The following is a 17,874-nucleotide window of genomic DNA, read 5'->3' as shown; positions in this document are numbered from 1 at the left end:
GGGTTCGTACGCTACTGGAAAGTCCTGGAAAGTCCAGGAATTTAAAACCACTCCTGGAAAGTCCTGGAAAATCAAAATTTACTCCTGGAAAACTCCTGGAAAATCGTTAGTTACGATCGCACACATCGAGAACGGCCTGATCGTAAGGGCGAATGTCAAACAGTATAATTGTCGAACATCAAAATTGCAAAAATAGGAAAAGATGTTTTGCGACAGGTGGGGAGCCCTCCCGAGACAAAATTTGGAAAGTGTTGTAGTGTTTCTTATAATGTCGTAAAGGGGTACCCTTGTACTAGCGTGGGCGAGACCATGTTGTGTATTCCATTATCCACGGTTTTGCACGCACGTACAGTGACATCGAAGTATGCATGAGTAGGTTGTTGAGGGACCGTGTTGAAATTTAAAGCTTGTTCGGGTCATCAGTCACAGCAATGCCTCCTGCAAAGTGTTTATTCAGCGATCATTGGTTGAAACAGCCCGAGTACATAGGATGGCTGGAGCGGGCGCAAGATAAATTCGCGGCAAGATGCAAACTTTGTGAAAAGACTTTCGATGTATCGAAAAGCCTAGCACTGTGTATGATGCTCCGTGTTCCCATGGCTCGCCATTCGGTACATTTTGGACGTCATGCAAACAGTTCTTTTTTGCCGTCTGTGAGTGGTTGAGTGATTCGGGTAGGCATAGATTGGAATCGAGTTGATTTTGGCCGAAAGTAGTTAGAAAAGTAGTTTTTCGTGTGCAGTCCAAATTGAGACCGCATGTCTATGGACCTTAGCAGGGCTGTAGTGAGAGGCTTTATCATGCAGGGAACACACAGCATCATACGCCGGGCTATGAAAAGCCATGCTATAGCTAAAGGAGCAAAACATCAAGCTCTGGTAGGAAAAAAACAGGAGCAAGTAAATAAAAATTTAATGATTTCTTTGCCCGATCTTCATCAAATGTAAAGTCATCGACTAATTCTAAGCTTTCCCTGAGTTTATCTTTCCTGACACCACACTCGCAACTGTCTCAGTCGTCAGCGATGTTATTCAAGATGTCATCACCGTCAAAACCTGTCAACTCGTCATTGACTGCATTTGTCAGCAAAATGATGTCTTATGGGCTGAAGTTTTGTGGACAATGAAAACATCAGAAACAATTAGTGTATGATTCTTATTAAAATTGCAAGCTTTATCGTGCAAACACTCCTGGAAAATGGCATTTTTCAACCACAAATACTCCTGGAAAATGGCAAAAAACTCCTGGAAAGTCCTGGAATTTTGATTTACTTGAAATGTATGAACCCTGATTTGATATCCATCCACAGGGTCCCCAGGTATGATCCACAGGCATTCAAGGATGAAATTAATATTAAATCTGTGTCCATGCATAGGGTCTCATGAATGCAGATATCTGAGATATTCCTGTGCCAATTCTTTTTAAACTTGGTACAAGGATACTACACCTGTAATCAAAGTACCCATTAACAAGTGGGGACTGTGTTATCAACGATTACTTGTTCATAAGAGAATGCTTTTGTGTCCGCCATTCAGTGCAGCTATTAGTAATACTCTCTGTCTGTTAGGGCTAGAAGTGGTTACATTACATCAGTCTTTCACAGGTTTGATTGACAATCTGTCTACAGTGAGACCAGCTAAATGTTCTTAGTACTGCAATGGAGTTTGTCTGTGGTACTTAATGCATTATTACATTCTCCTTTTGGAACTTTATGGTCAGCTGGCATCAAATTTCTCACTTATGAGACAGTCTTTCTGCTAGACGTAGTGAATTGCATGCTTTGTCAGTTCTCCCTCAGCATTGTCATTTCACTGCTGATGGTGTTACATCATTGACTAACCCTGAGTCAATGACGTAACACCATCAGCTGTGTTGAGTGCAGTGCCCCCTTAAGAGTAAATGAGTAGAGCAGAATCATTTGTTTTTTTTCAGTGAGGTTTCAGTCTCTCCAACCATTATCTCCAGGTGGATTGTTGGTACTATCAGAATTTGATTAGATGTATCTCTACCTTATATTGTTCAAGCAATGCAGTGGAAGTCTCATGGTATTTTTACCTCTTGGTTGGTTATTTCCTTGAGGTTAGTTACTTGTCAAAGTCCCGCTTCCTATGGACCATAGGACTCTGTTAGGCATACAGTTCTCGTCTCAAAGATATTAGTGTTAGGTAATGCAACGGAAAATCTCCCTGGATTTTCCATTTATCATCCGAAACCATGATTGCCATCTGATGCAGAAAGACTATGCCGCATTAATTTTCAAAATCTTGTTACAGTGAAAGGGACGAGTTGATGAGCACAGTTGGAAGGCTCAAGTCTGTAATGGAAGACATGAGAAAGAGAGAAACGGAGGGCCATGAGCAGATTACCAAAAGTATAGAATTGGTTGAAGAAGCACAACTTGAGAAAACAAAGGTTTAATCTTTATGCTAATCTTTATGCTGATATTCATGACTTAAAGAGGCACTCCCACTTGGTAACATTTTTAAAATACATTTTTTAATGCCAACGGTCGATATTTCACATGGCGACTGCGCGCGGATCGCGAGATGTCGATAAAAATATGTCCTCAAGAATTCCGGTGGCCCATCTGAATTCAGCTTCCGAACATAGAACGTTTGGCACTGGGGCCATTGTCAACTAAGCTATGGAGTACGAGTCTTCGCTGACGCTGCTGTACGCCACAGCAGTACCACTCGAGTCGGTGAGCGGTCATGTCCCATGGGAGAAAGCCGAGTCCTACTGACTCGGTAAAAAAACAAAAAGTTTGCTGATTCCACCAGAATTCGCATAGGTGACTAGCACAGATAGGTGCGGTTGATACATGGTATGCATAGTGGCCGCCGCGTGGTATGCGCACATACCACACGCGGCGGCCGCTATGTATCGAACCACGCGTAACTGTGTGGCAGACGACAAAATGTAGTCATCAGAGGCAACTAATATTTTACACGTAAAAACTGATATCTATGTGGTATTGTTTAAAAATTTAATACAACTGATTGAGAATAATGAAAACGACAAAAACTAAGGAGAAGTTTTCAAAAAAGAATTACCAGAGGTAAAGGCATTGATAATGATGTATGTAAAGTCATCGCAGTAGGAGGTAAATTAATTGCGTCATTTGAACGTTTTTGGACTCCTTAGAATATCGTCAATAAGCACAACAACACACTTTCGGGGGATTTTGGGTCATAACCAGAAACGATTGTAAAACTTCGGGATGTGAAAAATACGCTTGGGAAATGACATGTTTTTATCGATATCTCGCGATCCGCGCGGAGTCCCCATGTCAAATATCGACCGTTGGCATGAAAAAAATGTGTTTTAAAAATGTTACCAAGTGGGGATGCCTCTTTAAAGACTCAAATCATTTCTCAATCATTGCTTCCAACATGTATTAAAATTAGTGTCATGTTTGATATAATTTAATATTTCCAAAACACTTGTCTGATGCCCTTTGAAGTGGGCAGACAAACTGCAGCAGATTGCGTTTAAGCAGTTTTGTTTGAACTCTGTCACAACTTATTGTAACTAAGACTTTGTTGATTATTTGTGCATATATGACAATATGGCTGAGGCTTATAGTATACCAATATTAGAAATGAGATCACAGATACCTGTGTAACATTATGTGTAACATTCTTACGTACTTTAAAAACACACCAGTACTCCTTGTGATTCTTTCAAGCAAACATAATTTAATACAGTCAGTGATACAATGTTATCATTTCTACTGGTTCAGTACTCATACTGATTATAAAAAGGCTAAACCATGCCCTGGCTTGCAGCATTGTGTTCACTCATTTTTGGCAATCATTAGATTTTAGCATAGTACCAAATCAAAGCAGAAACCCCTCTCTAAGCTGTCAAAGTGAAACATTTCCCGATTTATTGACTTAAAAAGACAACTTACATTGTATCTTTCTCATACAGAGCTCACTTCCAATACACTTGGTTGCAAGCAAATCTTGATTTGCACTTTTCCCTTATCCAGGCTTTGGTTGAAAAAGAACAGGTCAAAGATGAGATTCAGAGACAACGTGAAAATTACAAAAAAATGCTTTCTGACAATCAACTTGCATTTGACGAAGAAAAAGAAATTTATAGTCAGCAAGTTGCAAAACAAATTGTAAACTTACAACAACAGGTAAGCCCGATTTAGAGTATTCTCTTTAATGTTGCCATTCGCAGAGCAGGGGTTTCATTAAATTTTGAAAAAGGGGGCCATGTGAAAATTACAGGGCGCCAAGCCATACCAACCGCCAAGCATGAAGATGTTTGGTTATGATAACACCCCATCCCCCACCCCCAGCCCATCAATAACCAATACACCGTTCCAAATTAGCTATAACAACTCGACAACACAATTCATCAATCACACATGATAAGTTACATTGTATTTTTATGCAATGCTTTCAGAAATATACAAAACCAGCAAGATTTTCCATCTCATCAAGTTCCATGTCATTTAATAGGATCATCAACTAAGGATTCTCCATCCAGGCCGAGAACTTAAGCAGCTATTGCAATCTTACTTGTACATGTTTCCAATTTAGGATATAGTTTGCCCCTATAGTTCAACACTGAAAATACTCGTTTCCAATGATTGTTGGTAGAAGAGTATGAAAATTTCTACAAATTTCAAATTTGACCTTAGTAGACTAGCCCCCACTTGCTGGGCTTTTCTACTTTATTTACATGTTTCAAACGATCAGGGACCAACATCAGATTGCCTGAATCACAGTGCCGCTACTTTCAAATCATCAACGGCTGTTGTAAAAAAGTGTTCATTTTATGTTGAAAGCATGGGTCCTGTCGGAAATCACACTAAAAAATGCATAGAAAGTCGTTTCTGATACAAACAGCTTAGTAGATATGAATTTCGAGGTGAATTGAGAGCCATCAATGCTGGTGTATTGAATTAATTGTGGCTTTTGGTGTGGGAAATCCATCTCCCAACTGAGCCATACAGCGGCCATTCTGTTTCCCAACTTTCTGCATTGCTGTGTATATGAAACCACAAATGACTGTGCTACAGCCTACCGGTACCACTAACATGATAGTCTGCAACAGTTTACACCTTCAATTTATTCTGTTTTGATATTTATATGCCCACAAAGTTGAAGCAAGTCTAACGTTGAGCTTCAATCACTAAAACAAAGTTATTAAAATCCGAGAAGGAACGTCAGCTACCATTATACACTTACAGGCAAGCTGTTGTTTACAATCCATGGCCACGGATCGCCGTGGGTGATTGCTGATGCTTTCAGAAGAAACATTTCCCAAGAGTTATTCATAAAACGCCGCATAAGTATCGATATGATGTGACAAATTGCCATCTGCTCTACCTTTCTTCATCAACCCGTCTATCTTTCTCCATTTCGACGCAACTGAATCACTTCAACCATACATGTATTTAATGGCCAACGCCATGTGCGTTCTGCTCGTGCTCAATGACCCCTAACCTCCAACCACCCTGACATGTTCTGTGCAGTCCCCACGTTTGTAAGCTTAGTGAAGCTCCACACTATCAACGAGTGCAAGCCAACGGACACAAAATTTTCACTGAAAACCCTGCAAAAGTGTTGAAAACAAGTAAATCAGCATTAAGGCTACAGATTATTGTAAACTTTTGCCGATATGCTGTATTTGTTACCAGCTATTTATTCCTGTAAGCAGCAAAACATTTACATGATTTTATGGTAATAACAGGCAGCCACTGGCTGTATGGCTTGTGGCCGGCTTTTAATGAAACCCCAAGTGTATTGCCATTGTTATAATTGTGATATTTTCATAATCAATGTCTGTGTTGCCATGGAAACTAATCTTCTGACAACAGTACATATTACTTGTAAATTTTCCATGAAAATCAGCATTGAGTCCCCTTTGTGGTACACACTTTAGAAAAAACTTTTAAAGGTATGGAAATCGATCCCAGGGCCTAGGAGTGGCACATGTAAAACAGTGTGTATCTTTGCGTCAGAGGTGGAATAAACTATGAGTGTATCTATTTATCCAGGAAATCTTAATCCCGACTGCTATGTTTGTACGCATATAGAGCCAGCCAACGTTAGGGACACGAAAAACAACACGGGGAACAAACAGGCAGTGGCTTTGAACAAAATCAATGTACCTGCTACTTCACCGATATTCGTAGCTTGACGCATTTTGAACATAGCTCTTAACAAGGGACAGAGGAAAGCCCATGGAACTACGTGTACAACTATAACAGCCACTCCTGTAGTTGGTGCACAGAGGAGATTTTTTGGATCAACAACTTTGACGGATGATGGACTGACCTTTTCCACTGCAAGCCAATTATTATCTTACTCGATTCAGCACAAAATTTTCGTATTGACTGTTGACGCAGTGTTTACAGTTGTTACGTGGTGGCAAATCCTAGTCGAATCGACGACTGTTGCGTAAACAGTCACTGAATAAACTATGCACGCATTTACGAGCACTGGATATTTTACCGTTTTTAATCGAAAACCGTCCATATACGCGTATGACGGTGACAAAAACAACACAAGGAATCTGGCGTACATTGTTACTGAATTACTTTGACCAAAAAATTCACCTAAATTCCGAACGATGATCATACAGAACTCTGCAGGTTTCCGGACTAAACGACCCCAAACCGACCGGATCTCAGTCAACTGTACCGGGCTCGACGTCTACTCTGTCAGCGTCAACTCAAACTTTCATTCCAGACAACTTTACCCAACAAACTGGCAATATACTAAATTTACGTTGAAAAAAATTCAAACTGTGTATCATATTGAAAAAAATCTTACCGGGGCCACGGAGCAAATTAAAAAGCCAACAAACCCCAACAGAAACAGAGGAATGATCATTAGTGTGCAAGGTCACTGTATTATATTTCAGGGTAAAAAGATTCTAGCTTTGAAATTTCTGGACGGTACAAAAGGCGAGGCAGAATTAGACAAGATTACGACCTATGTGTTACCGCCCATGGTACATAACGTACTGTTGAAAGCAGGTAGTTCAATGTCCAGTGATAAACACTATTCCTAATATACCACGGCTGTTGATTTGAACTGCCTCCGATCGAAAATTGTCAATACAAAGACGTGATGTCAATAATTTTGCGAGATTATAAGTACCCGCTGTCTTCTCGCCAAATAGCTGCGATCAAGATTATTATGATAGAAGCAATTGACCGCCGAACACCTGCTTGCTCTTCTTATACACAACGTGTAAAAATGGGTTATTCCTGCTGAGAAATACGACAGCAAATATTGCAATAAGAATTTCTTACTATCTTCCTCGCAATGATTTTTTCATCTGTGTCTATTTTACCATGGTTACTGGACCATTTCTGACGATTTTTACTGACAAAGAATCAGTTCACACTTATCGTGGGAACACATTGCAAACACGTCAACATTTGAATGTCAACATTTGATGCTATAATCTATTTCAAGTGTCTCTTTTTGGTCAAATCCGACAGAGATGAGTCAATCGCGATTTAGTTTCATCGCCCCGACCCGACAGGAAATAATGCAGCTCATGGGCACCTGCATAATCGTGGCATGAACGTATCCAATGGGCGTCCACTGCCTCGGCCATTGACCATGCATCGCCAGCAAACAACGGTTTTAGACGTCACGAGAGCATTCTTTTCGCACTCTGTGAGCGGTTGAGTGATTTGGGTAGGCAATTGGATTTGGATCGGACTCGAGTTGATTCGGCCGAAAACAGACAGAAAAGTAGATTTTCGTGCTCCGTCCAAAGTGGATCCGCATGTTGCCGGTTTTGTCCATGGAAATCAGCAGAGCCGTGGTGGGAGGCCGTATAACGCCGGGAACACACGGCATCGTACGCAGGGCTAGGCCACTATATACTTCCAAAAGAGATCTATCATAAAATATCGTACTGCAGGTCAACATACACATCACCCATTCATAGGCCTACAGGTACACAGATCAACAAACAAACAGGGAGAGGCAATATGCTTGAAACCATGAAACAGTCCGTTTGTGTCTGAACTCATCTGAGACTCGTGTTCAGTAACCGTTGGTCAAGTATTTTGCTCAGTGGTAAGAATCGTTTATTCATTGTTGACATCGTAATCGATCCGATGTACACAACAAATGTTTGATCGTTTGCACCTTTTCGCGTCCCCTCGTGATTGGCAGCTGTTTGAATGCTTTCATCTATTGTTCTGTGGACGCTTTGAACACAACATCGAAGCAGTTTTGGCATCAAAAATCAACTTAAAATGGAAAAAATGAGAGAATTTCACCAACAAGGTGATGCAACAAGTATTCACAAAACGTAATATGTTGGAACAGTGCTTTAATTTACACCTTGGTTGTTGAAAGCTCCAGATTTTCGGGAGCATTCGTTGACGCTGTTACCATACGCCACTCATATTGGATTATGAATGTCCAGGGAGATAGGGGGTATTTATAGGCTCCCCCTGCCTTTAAATACTAAACAAAGGCGGAACAAGTAAAGCTTGCTGGGAAAACATAATTGCTTTAGAACTTAAACATCACAGTGCACAACATACAGCTTCTGTACGCTTTATTCATTGTCTTTCTATTGGAATAAAGTCATTGCCAAGAGTTTTTTTGGTTAGAACAATATTTTTGACAAAGTGATGTTGACATGTCCTGAAAAAAGGAATCATCCTCAGTTCACTTTTGCTTTACTGAATCATAGATGTTTGGGCTTCTGGATGCTTATCTAATGTCAGTGAGTCAGAAGTCCTCAGTACTTTACAAGATTTCTGACTCTTTCACAGTAGATATAGTTCATGACAAATTCATAAAACTTTGGTATTTTCAAAAAGTACAATCTGGGTAAAGGAGATAGTTGACAGTCACAAAAAATGCATGAAATACTAACAGTCTTTTTTTCTTAATAAAATAAGTGTCCATAATACAATGCTTCCTGACAGGAAGCTTCCTGGCAAAAGTCTAGAATTTTTATTAATCTTTAACTTGAAACTGGTATTTGATTGCTTGCTATCTTACACATGTACCTGATTCATACAATTTGATTCATATGTTCATGTTGAAATAGCATATTTATTGCATTATTGGCTGTGATATGATCTCTCAAAATGGTAGTACATGTAACCAACTTTGTCAACTCTACAGAAAATTGAGATGTCAATTTGCATCAAAATAAGAATGTAAACCTTGTAATGCCTACAGCTTGAAGATGATCACGTTCAGCATATTTTAGCCTTTCCCTAAGTGATAAATTTTCAACCTAATAAAACATTTTGAACAATTATTGAAGGCAGTGTTGACATGTCATCAGAACTTATTGCCATGACAATATCAAGGTGTGTACATACAGAGAAATTTGAAACCTCATTCCCTTTAATGCACGCACATAGATCGCCAAGACAGTCCACAATTGTCATTTCTGTATGTCCATAAAATGAAACAGCCATCACATATCTTCCTTTCCTACACTTATGTTTTTCAGCTGCAAGGCATGATAGAAAAGCAGACAGTTACTCAGTGTCAAGTGGAGAAGTTATGCAGAGAAAAAGCTGATCTACTATCAGAACTTGAGAAAGCAAATTCTCTGGTCAATAACTACAGTTCACAAATAACCAAGGTATTTTGGCATATACTAAAAACAAGCCCCAGAAGAGAATTTTTTCAAATCTATCTGTGAAGGTGCCTATACAGAAATTGATTTTTGGAACTTTTTCCTCCTGGATAAACTGTTCAGAGTTGTATCAGTTTCTTTTGTTTAACTTTTGTCATAGGTGTGAGAAAAGGGGAGCTTATCTGGAGCTTATCTGATGGTTACCAGTGTATTGTCCACTGTATATAAATCTGTCTGTCTGTCTGTCTGTCTGTCCAATAGAAAAACTATAGCATGTATCACTTAAATATTTTGGTGTGTAGGGATACAGTGGGTTTGAGCTTCTGTTGTCCAATTGAATATGTAAATCTAAAATGTATTTAAAAATGTGCAAGTGAATATGAACAATACAAAAATTGTCAAAAATCAATGACTCAGTAACTACTTGTCAGATCACTCTGATATTTAATTAATGGTACTTTGAATGGTTGATGTAGATTTTTAATTGGAAGCAATATATTGTATGTGATTGTTAAATACTTTCTTCAGTATCCTTGTAAAAACTGTCATGATCTCAACCGTATTGACCTATTAAAAGAAGATTAATGAGATTATGCAGTTGATTACACAGAGAAGATTAACCTGATTTGATGAAGTAATCATTAACTATACTCTAATCATATTATTAATATGAATAAATTATTGGTGATCTAAAGTGATTTGAAGCATTCACAGTCTTGCAGAGTGAAACATATTTTGAGTAAAAATATAAAAATGTCTGTTTAGAACCAACAGTTCATATTGACAACTTTTTAAAAAGGGCACCAGACTGCTTCACATCATGTGGCTATTGCAAAATATGTGGCAAAACATATTTAAAAAATTCAGACCAAAAGTCAACATCTAAAAATTTTACTGCACTTTGGTTACCTGTATATGGATATAAACTCCCATGTGCAGTCTGGCTGACAAAATTCACCCACCAGAAACCTGTCTGTTTGTACCTGTCAAAATTCCAACAAAATTTCAGAATCAGAGATATGGTATGACTAAATAGGAAGCTGTTGCTATTTCTGGTCAAAGCTAAACTATTTCTGTTGTTTCTTTTCTCATCTTGAGGTATCTTTGACTTTCCTGTTTATGGACATTTTGCAGATGAAATTGTTCACTGGCAAATGATAAAAATTCCAAAGGCAAATATTGTCAACACATCTTTGTTTTCATGAAATAGCAATTTTTAAATGGTTTGTAATGATTTGAAATTAGTGCTTATATTTACTACATGGCAATTCAGGGTTAGATCTTAGTTCCAGGGAACTGAATGGAGAATCTGAGGGTCCTGAGTGCCAAGGCTCTGAAAAGTCAACTCTACCAGAAGAAGCCATCACTAAACTTGCTTTTTAGCTAACATTTGGTATACCAATGTGAGGTTATCGTATAAGCTGAAGTTGGTGACGTCTGTATGTGTGTACGTATAGTATGTCCATCAACATCAAAAACTCGCAAATCGCTGCACTTTTCAGCTTGGTATTTGGTGTGTTGATGCATCCTGGGCTATAGATTGGATTTTGTTCAAATGAAGTTTGCATTGCATATAGTATAGATGGTCTTTGTTCAGTAATTCAAGGCTTTCGGCCCATGACACTTTACAAATATTATTCTTACAAAAGTAAAATTGACAGGAATAATGAACATGATTTACAGTTGCAATTCATATACCTCTTTTCTCACTCTCATGGCATGAAAAGTGTATGCTGCTAAACACTGAAGAATGGTAGGATCGTTTGCAGTCAAAAGTTGAAAAAATTTTGTTTTGGAAGGCGTATTAAAATACATTGTGGGAATATATTTCTGTCTGTAGCTGGTAAAAAAGGTACAACACAAAAGGAAATGGTACTCATCTTCTATTTCGTTACTATTACATAACAAGCAAATCCTTTCATTCCTATCTACTCTGTGTTTTCTATCTGTTTCAATTCTTAAAAAGTGCGATGAACAACACAAACAAGCAAGTGACTGAGTATGTGCTGAAACATTTACATAAAATAAATACTTTTCTGGCTCAAGAGAAATCTTAAACTCTCTGTAACTTGTTAATTTATCAAGAGTACATACTTCACTGTGCCATGATCTGTACAGATGTGATTTGAAGTTTGTTATAAAAGTGTTCATGAAATCTCTTACATCTACAACATTTTGATTTTCCCATACATCATGTAAGTTTGTTAAATACAGTAATTTTTTATGTGATGAACCCATGTTGGTTTGGAATGGATACCCGATTTATCAATGTGGTACAGCATATCGAAGCATTTTCTATGGTATCTATTATTTGACATTTTGATAAGTTTGGTCCAATATTTAACACAGCATTTCGCCGTGTATAAATAGATGGGGTATCTTCCACATTCTCCTAGAACAGAAATATTGGGGCATTACTGGAAACCCCTAAAAAGATATGACACGCAAAACATTGGAGCAGGACTCGTTCTAAACTCTTGTATCTCTCAAACCCCCATACTTCTGATTCATAAGTCATAATGGGTAAAATCATCGAGTCAAATATCTTAAAAAATACATAATATGAAAACATACCCTATTTCTTTGTTGCTCTATAAATACCCATAAATGCCTTTTTGGCTTGTTGCGCTAACGTTTTAGTGATGACTGACCATTTTAATCTGCATGAGAATACAACCCCTAAGTATTTGTAATATGAAACTACTTTCACTTTCTCACCATCAAAAACCCATTTCTCAGCTTTTGAAAGGTACCTGCCCCCTTTAAACACTACAATCTTCGTCTTTGTCAAATTTACAGTCAATTTCCACTGCTAACAATACAAACTAAGACAATCTAGAAGACGTTGTAAACCTATAACACTATCTGAAAAAAGAGCAACATCGTCAGCAAATAATAAACACAAAATTTCAACTAAATCTGGAAAGAGCTATATGCCACGATAACCGGTATTTTGTATTTCATGACATAATTCATTAATGAAAAACAAAAATAAGAACGACTCGTCATGCAACCTTGGCAAACACCTATAGGACAGTTAAAATAGCCTGTTAATGTATGTTTACGCATACACATGACTTCACATCACTGTAAATAGCATGCACCATCTTGAACATTTTACCTTTAATACCACCCTTGAGAAGGGTGTGCCAAAGTCACTGTCTTTCAACAGTGTTGAAAGCCTTCGAAAAATCGATAAATGCACAATAGAATTTGCCACGTTTGCGTGTTTAATACTTTTGAACAATAGACTGTGAAATAAAAATAATTTATAGTCGAGTAACCAGGACGAAATCCAGCCTGCGCTTCATCAGTCTTACTGTGAGCTTCCGACCAAAAAGTTAAACAAGTATTAAGTATAGATGTAAAGATTTTGCTAAATATGTTAAGTAAAGATATACCTCTATAATTTTCCGGGTTCTCACTTGAACCATTTTTAGCTCCCATATATGCATATGTATATATGCAAATGGGAGGTATTCTTATAAGGTGGAAAAATGTCATCTGTATGTATGTACGTATGTATGTATGTCCGTCCACATCAAAAACTCCTAAACCATAGCACCTACTATCTTAGTATTTAGTGTACAGGTGCACCTAGGGGTCGAGATGTGAATTGTTCAAATGAACATGTCAGTGCAAAAAATATGCAAATGAGGGGAAAAAAAGGAAAAATCCTGCAAATGGCTAAAACTCAGTAAGCATTGGTCAGATTTGGTTGAAACTTTGTATGCAGATTTTTTTAGGTATTCTAAATTATGTGTGCGAAAATTGGAATGAAATTTGCATGTTTGTATTTTTAGGGTATTTTTTCCTTTTTAAGTAAAAAAATCTTGTTCTCCGAAATCACTCGTCTGATTGCTATGAAACTTAATATTCATGTTCCTCAGGATGACCTCAGTCATGCTTGTACAAATTGTATTGATATTGTCATATTTGTAATTTTGGGGCAATTTTCCCAATTTTTGATAAAAAAAATTTTTATCCAAAAACTACTGATTTGATAGCTTTGATATTTGGTATACAGGTATCTAAGATTAATCTCAATATAATGTATTGAAGGTATGTTGAAACTGGCAATTTATTTTTATTTTTGGGGCAATTTTTGCCTTTTTTGGTCAAAAATTTTTTCTCCTAAAACTTCTGATCTGGTAGCTTTGATATCTAGTGTACAGGTTCCTAGGGTTTATGTTAATTAGATATATTTAAAATTAGGATGAAATCTGCAAATTTGTATTTTTAGGGGCAATTTTTCTCATTTTTGTCAAAAATTTTGTTTCTCAAAATTTACCAGTCTGATTACTTTGATATTTAGTAAACCGGTTCTTAGGGTTTTTGTTAATAAGATATATTGAAATTAAGTTGAAATCGGAAATTTTGAATTTTGGGGGCAACTTTGCGAAACTGTCAGTTTTACTGGGATATCGTTCATTTTGTATTTTTAAGATTTTTTTTTGTAATTTTATACCTACTGGAACTAAGAGTATATAATGTGGTGATTTAGTAAGCATTTGATATGGTAAACTGTATTTGATGCTGAAATGCGGTAAAAAAATCCTGGCAGATTTTGAAAAAATTCCAAACAAATGCCAAAAAAAATTCAGCCAGAGAAGGTTTGACAAAAAAAAGGTGGGAGAGTGGGGGAAAATGGATCGGATAAAAAAGATAATGTACCTCATCGACCTCCCAGACACTGACCCTTATCAAATGGTCCACCCGGATGTATTTTTGTGCACAATTAACCATGCAGTGTATTTTAGTTTAAGATGTCAAGTTAGGTAGGGATTTGAAAGGAATAGTCAAGTTCACCACAGTTAAATTTCTTAACTTAATCTCTTTTGTGTCATCATTCTTGTGTAATTGGTTAAGTTTGTAAGTTGTTCCATATGTGGATGCACCAGTTGTTCTGGAAGAAAACAATGTTTACTTTTTCCCTGTAGGGTTTCGGAGTTAATGATTGTATGTTGAAATCTCTCCATGTATCTAGTGTATGGGCAAAATGTAAACATTGGTTGCATGTTATGTATTTCAGTCTATGTCAAATATTGTAAATGAAAAATCAAGAACAGTTTGCTGTGTGCTTGTAAAAGATAACATATTTGTCAATACATAAGCTGCGTTGCAGATTGATTGTCTTAAAAATTATCACAGAAGTAGAAAAGGAAAAGAAACTAATCAAATTGCTGTAACGTATTCACCCTGAGTGCCTGCTCGCCTATATTTAACTCTTTTATCATTACATTCAGCTGTTTGTTATATCTTTATCATTCTCCATGGGCCAAGGCACACTTGAGGGCCAATGTCATCACTCTGTGCCAGCCTGTGTATGTCAGTCTGTCTGTATGTATGTCCATGTTTCATACAATTGTTGGCTTGTTTTGATAACTATATGGGAGCAAACAGTAACATTGTCACTGTTTTTGTCATTTTTGGTCAAAAAATCTTCAAAAATATTTTCTTTTTAAAGCCATTGGACAGACAGCTTTATCTTTGGTACACAGATCTACAGAGATGATACCATACTCGTCCGAGTATAAGCCCCTGCTCGTGTATAAGCCCCCCTACTGATTTCAGAGGATTTTAGAAAATGCATTACATCCGTGTATAAGCCCCTACTCTAGTGTAACTCAAATACGGAAAGGTTAGGTTGTAATAGTCACCAGGAAAAGTCTTCACAAATAAAATTACTTTTAGATAATAAAGAAACTATTAAAAGATGTTAAAACAATGGGAAACTGGAGTTCCCTTGACAGCATTGTAAGGAAAATGACACATATTTCAAGTACTTTCTTGATTCTGTGACCCTGCTAACCCCCCGTCGCCTAAATAGAATAGTCTCACTCACGTCCGCTATTGTTTATTTTCATTCACGGCCATGATGTTTTCATGCTTGAAACATGCAGTTTCTTTTGTTTGAAGCAATTATCCTTTCATTTGTGAAGACTTTTCCTGGTGACTATTACAATTTTCACTGCTATGTTGTTGTTTTCACAAGATGTAGACAGTTTGACACTGGAATATTGAGTTGCCTTTCCGTGTAGGCATGCCTGTTCATTACTGTTGATCAGCAGCATACATGACTTCTTCGTTTCAAGTTTGGTTTTTTTTTCAACTCTGAAATTTTACCAAAATGTCACTTCTGTATTCAGAGATTGTACAATCAATTTCTTTGGATGTGTAAGTCGATTTTGAAAGCGATAGAAATATCGAGTGGTGTTGAAAAAATCGTGCATAAAATTAGCATAAATTAAGCGTCCATGCCAGATAACATGGGGTTGCTCGAGTATAAGCCCCTCCCCTAGTTTTACCGCTGTTTAGTGTTGCCGAACTGGGGGCTTATACTCGGACAAGTACGGTAATAGTTAGATATGTTGAAGTCCTGAAATATACAAATTTGTATTTTTAAGACAATTTTGTCGTTTTTGGTCAAGAAAACTTGTTCTCAAAATAACTTGTCTGGTAGCTTTGTAATTTGGTATAAAAGTCCCGAGGGATGTTATTAGATAAATTTGCTGCTCAAAGTGTTGGAAAACCCCCAAATTTGTATATTTTAGGTAATTTTCTCAGTTTGTGACCTTAAATGACCTACACCAACGCAGGATATGTTGTGAGACAATTTCGAAGGGTGTTAACATAAATTTGTCATATTTGGTAACAATTTGTAGGAAAGCTGAGGTGAATTTTTTTCATTGCGGACCAATTTTTACAACTTTTCCATGTAAGACACACAAGAACTGTTGAGGAATTGGATCCAGGATAATTCCAGATGTCGTATTCACCCCCACAGTGGAAGGCATTTCACTATCTGTAACTAACTTAAGTGCTGTTTACATTCAAATGATAGCACTCATAGCATTAATTAAAAAATCCCCAAGGTTGTAAATACATTTCCTGCCATCTGGCCTTATGTAATACTATGGGGTGGAACATTTGATGTTCATGAGGGGTAGGGTCTAGAAGATTGATGAGGTAGCATTACTTTTTAAAGGTCTGGTGAAATGGTCCCGTTCTTGTAACTGAATATCTTCCAGGGGGCAATACTATTACACTGGCAACAGAATTGCAACCTAAAAGTACGCGCGAGTGTTAATTAGTCCCCACGGACACCGTCCGGGGGGACTTATAGGTTTGGTCATGTCCGTGCGTGCGTCCGTGCGTGCATGCGTGCGTGCGTGTGTGCGTCCGTCCGTCCGTCCGTTCACACAGATATCTCAGAGATGCAAGAAGCGATTTCATTCAAACTTAGTACAAGGATTACTTCATGTGTCATACAGATGCACGTCGATTTGTTTTGTGATACGATCCAATATGGCCGCCAGGCGGCCATTTTATTATGATTTTTTCATGTACAGAGCCACAACTCAGACATGTTTCAACCGATTTTATTCAACATTGCTACAAGGATATTGACCAATTTCATAGATATGCACGTCGATTTGTTTTGTGATACAATCCAATATGGCCGCTAGGCGGCCATTTTATTAACATTTTTCCATATACAGAGGCATAACTCAGGCATATCTCAACCGATTTTATTCAAAGTTGGTACAAGGACATTGACCAATGTCATAGATATGCACGTCAATTTGTTTTGTGATACGATCCAATATGGCTGCTGTGTGGTCATTTTGTTACGATTTTTTCATATACAGAGGCATAACTCAGGCATATCTCAACTGATTTTATTCAAAGTTGGTACAAGGACATTGACCTATGTCATACATATGTACGTCGATTTTTTATGTGATACGATCCAATATGGTTGCTAGGCAGCCATTTTATTACGATGTTTTCATGTACAGAGCCATAACTCAGACATATTTCCACCAGTATCATTCAAAGTTGACATTGACCTATTTCATACATATGCTCGTCAATTTGTTTCACGTCATGGAGCAGTAACATGTCAATTATTGAAGTTTCGTAAGTAGGCTGATATGTCAAGAAATATGTACTGCATCAAATTCATGAAACTTTATACAGATGTTAACCGATGTTAAGCTCACATTGCTTTAACATTGAAAAAGACATTTATCAGTGTCATTTTAATTAATTTGTAATTGCATAAGTAATGAACTTTCCTAATTAGGGTGATATAGCCACAAATTAATACCACGTCAAATGTGATGAAACTTGATACAGATGTTGATCTCATAGTGTTGTAAATACTGCATCAAACTTTATGAAATATGGTACCAGTGATAATCTGTTAAGTGTTAGAATTGTATGCAAAAATGTTTTGCAACATCCTGGTGATTAATTCCTAGTTGACTCATT

General features: G+C 37.4%; 1 protein-coding gene across 5 annotated transcripts in view; it reads left to right on the top strand.

Annotated features, from left to right (window-relative positions):
- Window positions 1-17,874, top strand: part of LOC139150540 (serologically defined colon cancer antigen 8 homolog) — a 68,444-nt gene that overhangs the window by 30,586 nt on the left and 19,984 nt on the right. For 4 of the 5 annotated variants that reach the window (XM_070722973.1, XM_070722974.1, XM_070722976.1 and 1 more), the window contains 3 exons: window positions 2,274-2,412; window positions 3,995-4,147; window positions 9,469-9,603. In XM_070722973.1, coding sequence (XP_070579074.1) covers window positions 2,274-2,412; window positions 3,995-4,147; window positions 9,469-9,603 — 427 coding nt within the window. The remainder of the gene's footprint in view (window positions 1-2,273; window positions 2,413-3,994; window positions 4,148-9,468; window positions 9,604-17,874) is intronic. The other variant, XM_070722975.1, reaches the window with a different exon arrangement.

The sequence above is a fragment of the Ptychodera flava genome, chromosome 14 (assembly GCF_041260155.1).
Source record: "Ptychodera flava strain L36383 chromosome 14, AS_Pfla_20210202, whole genome shotgun sequence".
Taxonomy (NCBI): domain Eukaryota; kingdom Metazoa; phylum Hemichordata; class Enteropneusta; family Ptychoderidae; genus Ptychodera; species Ptychodera flava.
The sequence above is the reverse complement of the archived record's forward strand: the minus strand, read 5'-3'. Positions and strand labels throughout refer to the sequence as shown.